We start from the raw sequence: 15906 nt of genomic DNA, 5'->3' as shown, positions 1-15906 counted from the left end.
CTTATCGATATTAAAAAACACGTCACTTCCTGGGATACCCGCGCCAAACTCTCCGTCTGATGCAGCTGTCCATACTGTCTTCCCAGTCAAGTAATCCACCCTGTGTAATCTTTGCGGGGTTGCTGGGGAAGGCTGTTTGTCAGGTGGGCAAAAATGATGACTCTTAGGATCCTTCAGAGTCATCCAGTCCTTTGTATGAAACAAAGCATCTCAACCAACAAAGGCCGTGTGCTGCATCCCCGCGTAGTGCCAGATGAAAGGGGTGCCAATAAGCAGTGACTCCTTCCTTGTTCAGTGACGCAGCAGCCAGTGAGTCAGAGACGCCTATTTGGGAGATGCGCCCTGTGCGAGTTAGCGCCCGCCGGGTGTAAATTTTCCGCCCCCCAAAAGAAGAAGCCCCGCCACACGAGGCGCCCCACCAAAACGCACAATCGCCAAAATTTCAAACTCGCCCAGCTTGAATCCAAGAGCCAGGCCGTGAATATAATCCGCCCGCCCCCCTCTCCTGCCCTGGCCCCTCGTCGAACAACCTCGCCAGCCCAGACTCTCTCATCGACACTTCAAAGAACACGGGACCGAACTACATTCCACCGCCATCATGAGACCTATTCTCCTCTCGGGCCACGAGCGTGCGCTCACCCAGATTAAGTAGGTCCCCCGCCCAATGAGGGGCGACGAGAACTCAAGCAGTGTTGAATCATGGTCCACGGTCGAAGCTCAATCCTCTGCCGTGCTCCAGATCCTGCCCTCCTCCTGCGACTCTGCTTGTTCTCGTCGCCATGTACCGACCGACAAACTAATCACCCTGCCCCCCCCTCCAGGTACAACATCGACGGCGACCTCCTCTTCTCCGTCTCCAAGGACCAGGCCATCTGCGCCTGGTACGCGCACAATGGCGAGCGCCTCGGCACCTACACGGGCCACGTCGGCGCCATCTGGACCGTCGACGTCGACCCCACGTCGACCATGATCGCCTCGGGCTCCGCCGACAATACCATCCGTCTCTGGGATGTCAAGACGGGCAAGTGCCTCAAGGTCTGGGAGTTCCCCACGGCTGTCAAGCGCGTCGAGTTTAGCGAGGACGGCACCAAGCTGCTCGGCGTCACCGAGAAGCGCATGGGCTTCCTCTCCAACATCATCACGTTTGACATCAACCCCGACGTCACCGCCGAGCAGACGGACGAGCGCTCCCTCACCATTGTCTGCGACGAGAGCAAGGCCACCGTCGCCGGCTGGAGTGCGCTCAGCAAGTACATCATCGCCTGCCACGAGGACGGCAGCGTCTCGCAGTTTGATGCCAAGTCGGGCGACCTGCTCGTCAACTACCCCATCCACGACCTCAACCAGCCCATTGTCGACATGCAGTGGTCTCCCGACCGCACGTATTTCATCACCGCCAGCAAGGACAAGTCTGCCAAGGTATGCGATCCTGCCATGTTTTTCCACGTAGCACGCGACTGACGGAACCCCTAGCTCATCTCGACCCGCGACCTCGAAATCCTCAAGACGTACCCCGCCGATACCCCCCTCAACAGCGCCGCCATCACCTACAAAAAGGACTTTGTCATCCTCGGCGGCGGCCAGGCCGCCATGGACGTCACCACCACCTCGGCCCGCCAGGGCAAGTTCGAAGCGCGCTTCTACCACAAGATCTTTGAAGACGAGGTCGGCCGCGTCCGCGGCCACTTTGGCCCCCTCAACACCGTCGCCGCCGACCCCACCGGCCGGAGCTACGCCAGCGGCGGCGAGGACGGCTACGTCCGCATCCATCACTTTGACAAGGGCTACTTTGATTTCACCTACGAGGTCGAGAGGGAGCGCAACAACAGACTGCAGTAAATCAACACAGCAAGGGAGGGTTTTTCCTGAAAATGTAAGAGGCCAATGTAGGCTTCTTCTCGTCTTTATCAACGCTTTTCGGATTCTATGCGCCAAAAACTTGTGTATTGACACGAGCTCCCGAGGATGAAATCGCGAATTACCTTCAACACCGTGCTCGAGCGAGGTTGGACGGAGACGCGAGGGACGATGCGAGGGGCGGCACGTGGATGACAAAACGCGCAAGATGAATTCCCTGAGGCAAGCTTTTTAAAGAGCCTTGTTTTCTTTAAATCTCCGTGGGCTTGCATATCATTTCGGCGTTACTTAATGTTGATATTTTTTTTTGGTTTTAACGGCGGCGACAGTTCAAAAAGGGCAAAGGGCAATGTGATTTTATTTTCTGTGACTTTTTCTTCCCTTGATTCTTGTCGCCGTCGATCTGCTTGGAATAGAGCAGGGGGGGGTTAGAGACCAGAATTCCCCTTGCGTTTTACATCACGAGTGGGATGGGAAACCGCTGTCAGGACGAAGCGGAGTAGCATGGCATGCCGCCGCCCATGGATGCTTAGATATGAGGTATATCCAACGATAAAAGAAATGAATGAACTCGGCAAATGCAACATTTTGTTCGGTGATGCCCTCCATCTATTACTACTAGGTAGTCCAGTAGGTGGATTAGGTCACAACATGACAGTCTACCAAGACGAAATTTATTAACCTTGAGTCGTAAGCGCAAAATGTCAATTATTCTCAAACACCAACCCTAAAAAAAAAATGAGGCGTTCTCGATTTTCGTTTCTCCCCTCCAAGTCCAAACCCTATTACAAATAAACAGCAGTACACACTCTGTCGAGTCAATAACTGAAAATTGACAGCATACAAACCACCCACAATGAAAAAATTCTAATACCCACCCTTGACCAGACATGAACAGCACCCTTCAATTACGTGATTCCGTCGATTCTCCAACTTGTTCTATTTCTTGGATTTCTTCTTCTTACCAGCATTGGAGTTGCTGGACGCCACGCTGGACGCGCGGGATGGCGCGGCAGAGCTCGCCTTGCTACCCTTGCCCGACTTGGACTTGACATTGTCGAGGGCCTTGTTCTGTTCGGGACGTTAGTATTCCGACCAAGACTTTTCTGCTTTGCGGGGCAAAGACATACCTTGACGCCATTCTTAGACTTCTTCTTGGCCGGCATGCCTAGGATGCTGTCCTCGTCATTCTCCTCTTCCGGCTCGCGCTTGGCCTTGTTATTGGAGCCGTTGGTGCCACGCCCGGCGCTGTCCTCAAATTCCTTGACGACGGTCGTGATGAGGGTCGTGCAGCGGCGCGACAGCTCCACGGGCGTGCGGCTGAGGAAAAACCAGTCGAAGCGGAACAGCGGCGACTCGCGAATGTCGTCGCGCATCTTCTCGTACAGCCCGTCCGAGTCGATGCCGTACTTGTCCAGCAGCACCAGCAGGAAGCGGTCCTCCTCTTCCGTGTAAACCTTCTTGTTGGTCGTCGACACGGAATAGTTGATCTTGAGCTGCTGCAGCGGTACGCGGTATTGCTGCATCTTCTTGCGCAGGAGCTTGCGCTGCTGCTCGATGCGGCGTGTGCGCTCCTCGCCGTCCTCAATGACCTTGATGTGCTTGCCGTAGTCGGCGATTTCCGTGTATCGTTGCCAAAAAACTTTGGCGTATTCTTTAATTTCCGAGGCTGTCTTGCTGCCGATTTCGGTAGCGATTCCATGGTAGTCGCTGCGACCAAATTTTCCAGAGCCATTGATGAACTGTTGGAAGTCTCGCTTGCTCCAGTTTCCAAAGCCTTGTGTTGACAGCTCCTCCTTCTCCTCACGCTCCTCCTCGTTCAAAGGTGTGGCATTGTCGATTTCTTGCTGATCTAATGCCCGCTCAGCCTCGCGATCAGAGAGTGTCTCTTCCTCGCCATCGGATAGGACGACCTTGTAGCCGATTTCTTTGCGATAGTAGGCTGTTTCGCGCTCTTGGAGCTCTTGGAGTCTGGCCGGGTAGAATTGGTAGTCGTGGACTGGAATCTGTCGGGGTGCCCTGGGTGCCTTGGGCTTGCCGTCATTCTTCGGGTTCGGGTACATAGCCTGTCGGAAATACTTGTCCATCGAATATGACTGCTCCTTTCTCTCTCGCTTTGCAGGATTGATCCAGGTCATGCCAATATCTTTTTTGGTGTTGGCAAAGTTTTCACCGTTCCATTCATAGGCAGACTCTGAAGAAAATTTCTGCAGGTCATCGAGACCAAGCTTCTCGTACTTGGCGTTGAGCTCCTTGGTACGAGACGCGCCCTGGTTCAGGATAGCATCTATATCATCTTCCTTCATGTCATCGTCGTTGCCGCCCGCTGAGGCCTTTGCTTGGAAGACCGTCTCTGCACCATGTTGAATCATGGACAGGAGCTCATCTTTGTTAGCGGCAGCCTTGGCACCCTGCTGGGCCCGGCCTTGCTGAATGACGAGCTGATCAAGGCGGAGCTTCTGTGCTGCTCTTTCCAGAACCTTTTCTTCGATGGCATTGTCCGTCACAAAACGATACACGACCACTTGCTTTGTCTGGCCGATGCGATGCGCACGATCCATGGCTTGCAGATCGGCTTGAGGGTTCCAATCACTATCGTACAGAATAACAATATCGGCAGACGTCAGGTTAATACCAAGACCACCAGCTCGCGTGGTGAGCAAGAAGACGAACTTTTCGGAGCCGGGCCTATTGTAATCATCAATGGCAGCAATACGGTCCTCATGCGCAGTGCTACCATCAATACGGCAGTATTTGTACTCTCTGAAGACACAGTAATCTTCAAGGATATCCAGCAGTCTACTCATCTGAGAAAAAATGAGCACTCGACTTCCCTGGGCCTGAAGACGCTTCAAGAGTCTGTCCAAGACCTTCATCTTGCCGGCGTTGTACACCAAGTGTTCATCCGTGGTGTAGGGAGGGCCCGGTTCGGCACCTTCGAAGAGATACGGGTGGTTGCAGCACTTTCGCAGCTGCATCACGATGTTGAGCAATCTCGTCTTGGATTCGCGTTTGCCACCGGCGCCGTTGACAGCGTCGATGTCTTTTTCGAGGATCTTTTGGTACCACTTGATCTGCATGTCGGACATGCCAAGATAGAGGTTGATTTCTTGCTTGGGCAGGAGACTCTTCTCGACATCACTCTTGACACGTCGGAGCAGGAAGGGACGAAGCACGCGATGCAGCTGCTGAACGACTGTGTCTTGGTCGCGGTCTTCACCGGAGAACCATTGATCAAAGGCTTCGGAATCTCCAAACACATCAGGCAAAAGGAAGTTGAGAAGTGCCCACAGCTCGTGCAAGTTGTTTTGGAGGGGTGTGCCAGTAATCAGCAGTCGGTTTCGCGAGTTGAAGAGTCGAATAACTTGCGACAGAGATGATTCTTCGTTTTTGATGCGATGGGCCTGCGGCCACGATTAGTATGGCAGACAAGTATTTCTCTTGTTGTGCACTCACCTCGTCGATAATGATGTATTCCCAGGCGAACTTTTTGAGATGCGACTTTTCGCGCAGCACCATTTCGTAACTCGTAATGCAAACGTCAAACTTTTCGTCAACTAGGCGATCATTGATGAGGTCGTGACGCTCTTCTTTGGCACCTTGGAGAACAAGAACATTGACCTCTGGTGTCCACCTGGCAAATTCTCGCCTCCAGTTGTCAAGAGTAGACTTGGGCACGATAACCAAATGGGGGCCCGTAATGTCGACGATGTGGCGAAGATAGCCGAGGAAAGCAATTGTCTGCAGGGTCTTGCCAAGACCCATTTCATCAGCCAAAATACCAGAAATACCATTTTCGTGTAGTGAGATGAGCCAGTTCAAGCCTGAGACCTGGTAGTCGCGCATTTGGCCCTGGATAAAGCCGGGGGACTCGCGGAAGACAGTCTCGGCTGAGCCACCATGCTTTTCGTCCTTGAGAAGCTCTGCATCTTCCTCAGCTTCTGTGCGGCGTCTTCTCTCACTGGTAGCGCCGCCCTGTCTGGGGCCAGACTTTTTTCCATGCGTGGCCTCCTCATTTTGTCTATCGATTTCGGCCATGATGTCGCGAATCTGGGGGTTAGGGTTCGTTTCAATGAAGTGGCGAAAGAGGTCAGTAAGCCCGAGGAGATATCGGAAACGCCGGATTGTATCGTCTTCCTGTGTTGAAAGTTAGAATCGACGGAATGGCTGTGGATGCATGCGAGGTTGGTCGCAAACGGCGTCGCTGCGTACCTTGGACTCGCCCAGGCGGTCGTGTTTCTTGCCAAATATACTACGTCGCAGGGCTGTAGCCTCTGATCTACGCTTTCTGCCATCGCCAATAGGTTCGCCAGCTACGCTGCTCGCTGTGGTGTTGGGGTTGGTATCGGAATCGGTGTAGTCGGGCGTCTCATCGACCTGCTGCGGGTGCTGTCAGCGACCGAGCTAACTTGTTTTGTGCACAGATGGAAGAGACAAACCTTTCTCTCAGGATTGCGAGGAGCGGGCGCATCCGACATTGACGCGTCGGTGTCGACGGCGTCGGCTTGGAGCATCGGCGCCATGTTGGCAAGCGAATTTTGGGTAGACCTCTATACGCGACAGTGCGTCTCTGGACGCGTCCAAAAAGGGCCGTTGACCAGCTCTATCGGAGGGCTAGAATAGAGGAGTAGCGATGTGGATAAGCACGATGATGAACACGGGACGTCGCGAGGGGTAGTGGTGTGGAATAGCGATATTCTTATGTTTGGATCGGCCAAGGTGGTTTTTTGCCAGGAGTCTAAGTGGAATCTTGAGTTGCACATTCAAGAGCTGGCGCAGTTGTGGTTTAGCGCGCGCCCGGAACTGCCCAGACGTGGGGAGCAGCCTGTTAATAAAAAGGTACGTACCCTACAGCAATATCTGGATAATAGAAATTCCGGTGCGTCAGGCGTTTGACACGGCTTGTAAAAAAAAATAGAATATTTTCAACACGTGCTAGCAGCCTGACAGTCTTGCTAGGCGGGAATGTCCAGAAACAGGCCCCGGGCGCGTAGCGTAGCTAGGCACCAGGTACCTCGTTCCTTCGTCACAGCAGCCCTACATCCGCAGCCCGTCAAGCGTGGCTTACGCAACAGCAGAAGAGAACACAGAAAAATAGGAAAATTCAGCATTCCTTACTTGATCAATTGGATATGAACCCGCGTTTTGGCCCTGGCTCAGCTCTTCTTTCTCCGTCCTCCTCTAGTTATTTAGGACCTACATGAGCCATCCAAACGCCAGTTTCTGCCCCGCCGGTTTCTGTACCCCACCACGCCCAACACCGCCGTACCCTACACCTTTCTAACTAGGTAGGTAGGTAGGTAACTATTCTACATGCCTTAGTAATAAACAAGTCAGTGCAAAGGGTAAATCGAGCCGTTAAAAACATGGCGTAATATATGATTATATACGCGATTTTATCGCCAATCCCGCCTAAATTCTATCGGCGTTGAGCATAATCTATCAAAGATTCGCCCCCGTAATCGTCACGTGTAAAATTATGCGTAGCGAGCCTCCACATGCCCACCTGGCTAAGCCTCCGCGACTTTTCCGTGATGTTAGGCTAATAAATCCTAGCATCAGCAAGCACCTCTGGCCCGTGGCGAATACAAGCGAAACTACGACAAACACAGGGTCATCACTCATTCAGAGGCCGTACACTGGCCGCTATCAACTCTGCAACAGCGTCTTTCAGCAAATCTAGCATATCCTTGCTCGAATCTCGGTATCAAGGGTTAGCCAATCGCCAAGCGGGGAATTAGGCTCCTGCGTCTCCTTTGCACGACCCAACAACATTCCACAGGCCCGCGTGCCCCCAGCGTGGAATTTTGTATTCACAGCGTGTGCTGTGAAACACTGCAGCCAAGAAAAACCGGCAACACCGACTTCAGCGAACATGGACTCTTCCAGGAACACGGCTGGCAGCAGCAAGCAGGCCATGGGAACTGAGACACGCGAACAGCTCCTCGACGTCTTCAAGGCCGCGGCACTCTCCGTCACCAAACTCTACAAGACATCCGCCCTTGCCGAGTCCAGAGCACGCGCCGACGGCTACCAGGAGTGCCTCGAGGACCTGCTCGGCTTCCTTGACAAGGAAAATATGGGACTATGCGATGGTGAGGGGTGGCAAATGCGACGGTGGGCGACCGAGCGGCTCGACGGCCGCGACCGCGCTCTCCAAAGTACCGAAAGCGAAGACGAGACGGAAAAGGCGGCCGAACGAACAGCGTCCCCCGAGATGACGCGGACGAGTGTCGAACCCCCGCAAACAACCACGCGGTCTAAGGGCGACTCCCCGGCGCCGACTGGACAGGCGCGTCTCGACGAGCCAACACACTTTGTTGTGCCCTCGCAGGAGTTTACCTTTCAGTCCACACACTCGTATCCCAACATTGCTACCCTCGACCTCTCCGACTCACGACCACATGACACGCCTACGTTTCCGGCGGGACGAGCGGCCAAGACACGACTAAACGGGCCTGCATCGGCTCGTCTGCGCACAGCCGGCCACTTGGGACGAGGAGCAGGCGCCAAACGCCGTGTGAACTTTGACGACTTCTTCGGCGGCTGCTTCGGCGGCAAGGATCCGCTGAACCCCGGCAGCAAACGTGGTAGACACACATGAAAGTGTTTTAGCGACAAACGCTGGAAGGAGGACGACAAACATGACTAATCACGCTGAATCCAGGCGCATCTTTCGAACATATAGTCTGCAAAGGACGGGAAGGGACGATACACAGCGGCATCTGTACATACGGGGCTTCCGGGAATTCGCGCCAAACGCTTCTTTAGAATACGCCTGGTTTCGTGGATCGAGTCCACCGGAGAGGGAGGATACCTTAGCATCTGGCATACTGCGGAGTTTTTTTTGTTTCTGGTGGCCAAGCACTTGACCTTTCCGCGGACGGAAATGGTCATCCTTGGACTGTCTTTAAAGCGATGAGATGAAGAGGATGAAATGACGGACATGATCTCGGCGCACCACGAGTTTAGGCATGGATGGCATATGATATAGAATAGACTTATTCATCGTTTCACACATCAAATCCATATTCGTGCATGAAGCTGTCTTGTACATTGGCCAAACGGCCTGGAAATATGAGAATCGTAAATCATACATAACACCCCGCCGCCTTTCAGGGAGTAAAAGCAAAACCGTAGAGCCTTATCTAGCCCGGGAAACTCAGTGCTGCAACGAAGAGTGGCGTTGCCTCGCGTCGCGGCTCTGGTCGTGGGACTTTGCGACGACGGAACGGAGATGCTTGTTCTCGGCCTCGAGGTCGTCAATGTGGTGCTCGAGCATCTCCATGCGCTCGGCGGCGCCGAGCACCACCTCTTCCGAGATCTTGGCCAGACGCCACAAGCGCAAGACGACGAGCAGGGAGCCGATGGACTCGGCCGGGCCGCGCATGCCAATGTCGATGAGGAAGCTGAGGACAATGATGGTGGCGTCGAAGAGGTGAAACTTGTCGGAGAGGTATCTGTTGGGGAAAACGCTTGGGTTAGTATGTGTGATTGCAAAGAAAACAGGCACAAGAAAAAAAAGGACAACGGACCCCCAACCAAATGCGTAAATACAGGCGGCGAGCTCGACGACAAATGCGGTGCTAAACACCAGGCCGACGACTTCGAGCGTCGTCGTCGCCGTCACGACCCACGGCTCGTCGGCCTGGTGCGTCTCGCAGGCAATGAGCTGCAGGAAAATGTTGGCAAGCAGCGTGGCGACGTCGAGCGCGACGATGCCCATGACGAGAAAGTGCTTGCGGCGCGAGGCGAGCGCGCGGGCGCAGGCGCGACGCCACGAACTTGTCGAGACGGCGGCGTCATCGTAGTTGTTGTCGTCGTCGTCGCCGGGGGCCGCCGGCGCCGGCGCTGCCTCGACGTCGTAGGTGTGGTCGGGGTCGTCGTGATAGGTTGGAGCGGGCTGGTGGTTTCGCTCGCTGCCGCCGAGCAGAGGGGCTGATGCGGCCGCGGCCGCCGGGGGTTGCTGTTCGGCCATGGAGATGGGGTCGAATACTACGGGTCACAATGGTGTATGCGCACGCGGGGTGATGATGTTGCAAAGTGGCAAACGGTCGTCGTTGCCAAGTACCTGTTGATGGACTGTGGGGTAGAAAAAAGGGAGAGAATTATAAATAGGTAGAGGCTTGGAGAGCGATTAATATGTCCATCCTCGGCTCCGACGAGACTAGACCATGAACACAGTGAAACGCATAACAATGGTTTCCTGGGGTGGCTCGGCAGGTGTTTGTCGAGGGCGGCACTGGCTGGCTGGCCCCCGCGCTGTCGTCCAACACGTTTGGCTCTCCCCGTCAAGACTTTCATCAAAAAATGGCGGCGCTGTTACTGGAACACGGCAATGATCTTTTCCTGGGATGCATTGAAAATTGGCCACGATGTTGTTTTCTCGCCGAGCCATCGTCATGTTATGGGAGTGTACATATCTGTCAGCTAATATCGTACCTGTCAAGCGGTGGACAGCCCGGCCGGTGCAGGTCTCAGATGCTGACAGCCCGGTTCTCGGGGAATAGTCATGTGTTTTGTCGGCAGCTGAGGGATCGTAATGCAATCTTCCTTGTTCCTTCAGCATGAGCGACCGTTTATGAGCACTACGGCAGCGTAAAAATATAGGGCAAAGTGTGCAAGGACCTGGCTACCTACCTACCGTACCTAAGTACCTAGGTAGGTACATGCAAGCATTTGTTGTCGCAACACTTCCTTTGCGGACAAGGAGTGCAGAGTCTACCACAGAATGAAAATAAGAATCGATATTAGAAATACTTTGATCAAACCTCGATAATGATCTTGATAATCTTGATAATGCCGTCTTGTTCGCAGTTTCAGGTAGTCTGTGCATCCACCCCACACTAGTAGCGGCCGTCGACACCGCCAAAAATTTCAGAAATTCTGCCACTGCCCAAATCTTCATCCAACCACCTGCATCCTTCACACTACATACCTCAACTCACCAACGACACAGCCTGCGAAATGTCGTCTATGCGCAATGCCGTCGACCGGCGCGTTCATCGCGAGCGTGCGCAGCCCCTCGAGCGCCGTCGCCTCGGCCTTCTCGAGAAGCACAAGGTTCGTACCGCTCTCCGTCCCATTACTGCCGAGCCTTGCCTGACCACAATCTTGCCGCAAACAGGACTACTCCAAGCGAGCCAAGGACTACAACCAGAAAAAGGCGCAGCTCAAGTCGCTACGCGCCAAGGCCGCCGACCGCAACGAGGATGAATTCTACTTTGGCATGATGTCCCGCAAGGGTCCCGGCTCCCGCATCATGAACGGCAAGAACTGGACCGGCACCGTCGCGGGCTCCCGCGGCAACAAGGTTCTAGATATGGAAACGTCGCGGCTGCTCAAGACGCAGGATATGGGCTACGTTCGCACCATGAAGCAGCTGGCGAACAAGGAGGTCGCCAAGCTGCAAGAGCAAGTCGTCATGACGAGAGGCATGGACCGCCTGGACGAGGACGACGAGGACGACGAAGACGAAGAGGAAAACGGCTCCGACAGCGATGATGACGAAGAGCCTGCACGCAAGCCGACAAAACAAAAGGCCGCGCGAGTGATTCGCTTCTTTGACGACGAGGATGCGCAAGAGGACGCCATGGAGGCGCAGCTGGCCCTGGAAGAGCGAGACGCGGACCACGAGGCCGAGGGCGACAAGAAGGGGAGCGAGCAAGAAGAGGAGCGGGAAACGTCTCTTCGCAGACTGAAGCGACAACTGAAGACGGCGCGCAAAAAGGTTAGGGTGCTCACGGACGCCGAGGAGGCTCTCGAGGTGCAGCGCGCGAAAATGGCCAAGACGGCGACGTCGGGCGGCTCGACGAGGCGCGGCAAGAAGCTCATGGTGCGTACGCGCAAGAGGTAGAGGATGCTGTGATGGATGGACTGTATCTACTTTGTTTTAGTTTTTCAACAGCATGCTGAGCGGCGTTTTGGGCAAAACTGTCACGGAATAATGAAAACATTTTTTTGCAAGGTACGAATGCCACTGCAGTGCAAATAAGAAGCTGGCTAAGGAAAGAAGGAGCAAACTCGTCGTGAAAGAAAAAAGACTCGCCACGTTATATTCCCAAGCGCCCTGCCTAAACGATTTTAAAGAACCAAAATCATGTCATGAAGAAAAAACAGCCTCCCGCTCTAGTACTTGGACCGCACGCAGCTAAACAGCATCCGAAAGACGGCCGTCAGGACCCAGATGATGCACTTGAACATGCCCTTGGCGACCTTGATGCCGGCCCGCAGCAAAAACGGCAGCTTGTCCTCCTTTTCCTCGGCCCTGCTCCTCCTCTTGCTGCGGGCGCGCCGCAGCCGGCCACTGCTCTTTGCCAGGCTGCCGTCCTGGCTCTCCAAATCCATCTCAAACTCCTCCACCGGCCGCCTCTTGTTCTTGTTCTTCTTCCTGCCCGCGTCGTCGTTGCGACTGCTGCTCAGGCGGCTAAAGCGGCCGCTGCCACGACTCTCACTGCGTACGGCGGCGGCGGCGGGTGGCACGACGGGCGGCGGCTCAAACGTCTCTCGCGGCGGCGCCGCCGCCGTGCGCTCGTCCGCGGCCGCGACCAGCAGCAGCGCGGCGACGGCGACGTCGATGACGTAGTACGCCTCAATGTGCGCGGCCACGGCTGTGTCGACCTCGAGCCAGCCGGCGCCGGCGCCGCCGTCGCGCGTCAGCTTGGCCAGCGGCCGCGGCGACTCGTGGTGCTCGAGCGTGTACGCGACGCGCGACCACGCGGGGCACCGGTCGACGGTGACGCAAAACGGCGCCGCGAGCGCCGGGTGCACCAGGTAGTGCCGCGCGCTGTCGTCGTCCCACACGAGCCGCGCGCACTCGCGCTCCGCCATGGCCACGAGCGCCGGCTCCCCCGCCCGCTCCACCGCCATCTTGGTCGCCGGGTCCGGCATCAGCAGCGCCACCAGGCCGTCGCCCGGCGCGTGCCGCCGGGCCTCCTCCTCCAGCGTCGTGCGGAGCACCTGCTGCCAGTGCTTGGACGACGACGACGCGGGCTCCGGTGCCGTGTCCGGGCTGCTGGCGGCGGAAGATGACCGCCGCTCCGGCTTCTTGCCCGCCTTGTGCGTCTTGCCCGGGTCGTGCCGGGAGAGCGTGACCAGGGCCGAGGCAGAGGTCGGGTCGAGACGCAGCGTGTACAGCGGCTGCGAGGCCGAGGAGAGCGTGTAGACGGGCGCGTCGCGGCGCTGTGACAGCGCCAGGCAAAAGACGCGGCCCTCGGACGGCGCTGCCTTCCAGCCGTTGGCCGCTTTCCAAAACGTCTTGAGCTGCTCCGTGGTGCTCGTCTTGGGGATGACGGGCGGGCTGCTGCGCGTGTTGTTCGGGCGGGTTGGTCCGCGAGGCACGGCCGAAAACGCCGCCATGTTGTCTTGCTGCTGTTGCGGTGGCGGCGGCGACTGCTGTACAGGGAGCGGCGGCACCGGCTCTGTCGTGTAGGCCTGGCCAATGGTGGTGGTGCTCATGGCGTCCGGGTCGTAGTAGCTCTGCCGACTGATGACGGCGCGGGGAATGTGGGACGGGCTCATCTGTGTCGGCCCGTACGCTTGCTGGTCCAGCGGCAGCTCCGGGTTGTACGTGGGGAAGATGGAGCGAAGCGGCGCCGGCGGTGGCCCCCGGCGGCTGGAGGAGGACCCTGACGGGCCGCCGCCACTGCCGTCGTCCAGAGGCGGCTTAGCAATGGAGCTGCGGCGCCCGGGCGTCTCGGCGACGACGGGGTCAAACTGCAGAGGGGCCCTTTGTTGCGGCGACATGTCTGGCTGCTGCTGTTGCGGAGGCGATGATGGCGGTGGCGGCGAGTCCGAGTCAGAACACTGGTCGGGCGGCGTATATAACCTCGACTGGTGCTGTTGCTGGGAGTGGTCGTCGTCGTGCCGGGCCGCGCGCTCCCGCGACGACGCGGAGCGCTTCGGCCGGGGGTTGGGGTGTAACCGGATGACGGGCGGTGGCGGCGGTCTCGAGATGTTGGGGTTGGGAAAGAGGGAGAAGCCGTTGCTGTGCGCGCCACCGGCCCCAGGCTGCTGTGCGGCCATGTCGTGTATGTTTTTATGTTCCCTTTTTCCACTGGTATTCTGGGTTGGGTGAAATCAAATCGTGTAGCGTTTTTGTCACGCAACGTTCGTGGTCGTCGTATATATCGAGATGTGCAGGATCCGCGTGGCACAGAAGCGCCAATAGAAGGATAAAAATAGAATCCCAGGCCGGGAAAAAAAAAATCGGCCGATGAAATAAATGAAGCAGCAATATCCAGCATGTACGCCCTCGTGGTTTTTTTGGTGGAACAACCCGCCCCCTCCCCCCGGGGGTTCGAGACAAGGTCGCCTTGGCCGTGGTCCTGCGTTGTCGCGGTCCGGATGCCTGCGGAACCATAGAACGAGAAAGAAAAACAGGGGACGGGCAAGACGGGGGGGATCGCAGGGGCCCCGAATATGCAGAGATATGCAGAGAAAACGGTCGAGGAGAGCAGACGAGGTGTGGCAGCAAGGAAATGCGAGGCTGCACAAGACATGATATAAGTCTGTAGGCGCCCGCGCACCAGTAAGTCTCCGTTCAACCCCCATGTCTAGCTCCGACGCCGTTCTTCTCGCCGGCCGTGATTGGGAAGGAAAAAAAGGCAGCTAAAAGCCATCACCCCTCGCGCCTTTGGTCCGTCTCTCCTGGCAGGGCTTGTGCGTCCGTATGATTGGGTGCAAGGAGCCCGAACGCTGCAGGTCTGCACCACACTACGGCAGTGAACGAGGGGTGTGGGTGGGTGATCTATTCTTGTCCATGTACATTGTAGAGGTTTCCATTCAGCTGGATGGCCCATCTTAAGCGCCCAGCAGACGATCGGAGGACGGGGGGGGACCCCGGACGGTGGGACCGGACCGACCACTCACAAGCCCCGTCCAGAAGCCGCCCGGCCACACAATGGCATCATTGTCGGGGTGGAGCAAGACGATAGAACGCTGACGATTTCCTGTTCTCGTGTAACCAATGGCGAGACCTCTGCTAGCGCCCGGCCCATGTGGCTGGGCAAGTTTGGCGACCCCTGGACTTTGGGCCGGACGGGCACTCTGCGATTGCGGTCGGTCGGGACTTGCAGCAAGTCATTCTGCAAGGGTGCCATCGCTTGTCCCAGTTCAGGATGGTGTCCCATGTACATAAGACGGCGACTCTATGTGACACAAGAGGGCTGGGAGGTTGGTGTGCACAGGTTATACTGTGGAGAGAGGCGGGAATGGCCATGCCGGTACTTGATCGGATGGGCGCCTCTGCCGGCATGTATTTACATCAATACTGTATTTACAGCATACAATCGTTAGGCACTGGACGCGTTGGACAAGCCATTGTCGCCCCATGCCAAGACGGCTGATCCCATTTGCCAATCCAAGACATCTCGGCAACTTGGCCTCTGTAAATAAACCCGCTGCACCCGTCCTCTGCATCCGCCAGTGCCTTGCAGCGTCGCCATTTCTGCTCCAGAGGGTTGGTGATGACAAGGCACGGTGATGAAGTAGGGCAAGTATCCCGTTACTACTGCATGCAGTAAAAAAAAGGATAATATTCAACGCCATCCCAAGGTATCAATCATTCCGGAAAATCATCCAGTACTCTTATCCGCCAGAGTCCTACATCTCATCTCAACACATACCCGTGCTACTCTACATTTATGTCTCTGCCCACGTATGCGTGCTTCCTCTACTGCCTCGTCCCGGTCCCGTTTCCAGGCGCGACGTGAATCTGCCACCAGTGCGCCATCTCCTTCGGAAACGCCGCCTCGCGGTCCTCACTAACCCACGTGTCGTACTCCTCGTGCGTCACCGCCTCAGCCAGCAGGTCCCGCGGGGCGCCCGTGCGGACCGCGTCGAGGAACCCGGCCGTGACATCGACGTACTGCCGGAGCGCGGCGCCGACGGCAAAGCGCGCGCCAGTGACGGCGCTCAGCAGCAGCGGCTCGAGCAGCGGCGCGTCGGTGACGGACGGGTGGGCCGTGCCGCGGGCCGTGAGGAACCACGCGGCCGCGGTCCGGTTGAGGCTGTCGGCGACAATGTCGCGCACCGTGTCAAAGTGCGGCC

General features: G+C 56.6%; 5 protein-coding genes across 5 annotated transcripts in view; 3 read left to right on the top strand and 2 right to left on the bottom strand.

The window, feature by feature from the left end:
- Positions 1–2796: 2796 nt before the first annotated feature.
- CCM_06592 (chromatin remodelling complex ATPase chain ISW1) lies at positions 2797–6380 on the bottom strand (the record flags this gene model as incomplete). The annotated part of the gene is made up of 5 exons (XM_006671733.1): positions 2797–2928; positions 2988–5261; positions 5314–5994; positions 6070–6246; positions 6297–6380. 5 exons carry the CDS (start codon positions 6378–6380, stop codon positions 2797–2799), a joined length of 3348 nt encoding a protein of 1115 aa, XP_006671796.1.
- A 1352-nt stretch (positions 6381–7732) lies between these two features.
- Positions 7733–8461, top strand: CCM_06591 (uncharacterized protein; the record flags this gene model as incomplete). The annotated part of the gene is made up of 1 exon (XM_006671732.1): positions 7733–8461. One exon carries the CDS (start codon positions 7733–7735, stop codon positions 8459–8461), a length of 729 nt encoding a protein of 242 aa, XP_006671795.1.
- A 2363-nt stretch (positions 8462–10824) lies between these two features.
- On the top strand, positions 10825–11713 carry CCM_06590 (U3 snoRNP-associated protein Utp11; the record flags this gene model as incomplete). Its single annotated transcript, XM_006671731.1, has 2 exons — positions 10825–10920; positions 10985–11713. 2 exons carry the CDS (start codon positions 10825–10827, stop codon positions 11711–11713), a joined length of 825 nt encoding a protein of 274 aa, XP_006671794.1.
- A 272-nt stretch (positions 11714–11985) lies between these two features.
- CCM_06589 (uncharacterized protein) lies at positions 11986–13881 on the bottom strand (the record flags this gene model as incomplete). Its single annotated transcript, XM_006671730.1, has 1 exon — positions 11986–13881. The coding sequence occupies one exon, from the start codon at positions 13879–13881 to the stop codon at positions 11986–11988; it is 1896 nt and encodes a 631-aa protein (XP_006671793.1).
- Positions 13882–14100: 219 nt separating this feature from the next.
- Positions 14101–15906, top strand: part of CCM_06588 (uncharacterized protein) — a gene marked incomplete at both ends in the record, with an annotated part of 3083 nt that continues 1277 nt past the window's right edge. The window contains 7 exons of the mRNA XM_006671729.1: positions 14101–14196; positions 14221–14320; positions 14373–14386; positions 14474–14592; positions 14631–15030; positions 15140–15336; positions 15412–15898. Of these exons, the coding sequence (XP_006671792.1) occupies positions 14101–14196; positions 14221–14320; positions 14373–14386; positions 14474–14592; positions 14631–15030; positions 15140–15336; positions 15412–15898 (1413 nt within the window). The remainder of the gene's footprint in view (positions 14197–14220; positions 14321–14372; positions 14387–14473; positions 14593–14630; positions 15031–15139; positions 15337–15411; positions 15899–15906) is intronic.

This window comes from Cordyceps militaris (genome assembly GCF_000225605.1).
Source record: "Cordyceps militaris CM01 unplaced genomic scaffold CCM_S00005, whole genome shotgun sequence".
In the NCBI taxonomy this organism is placed as follows: Eukaryota; Fungi; Ascomycota; class Sordariomycetes; order Hypocreales; family Cordycipitaceae; genus Cordyceps; species Cordyceps militaris.
This window is presented reverse-complemented; position numbering and strand designations above follow the sequence as displayed.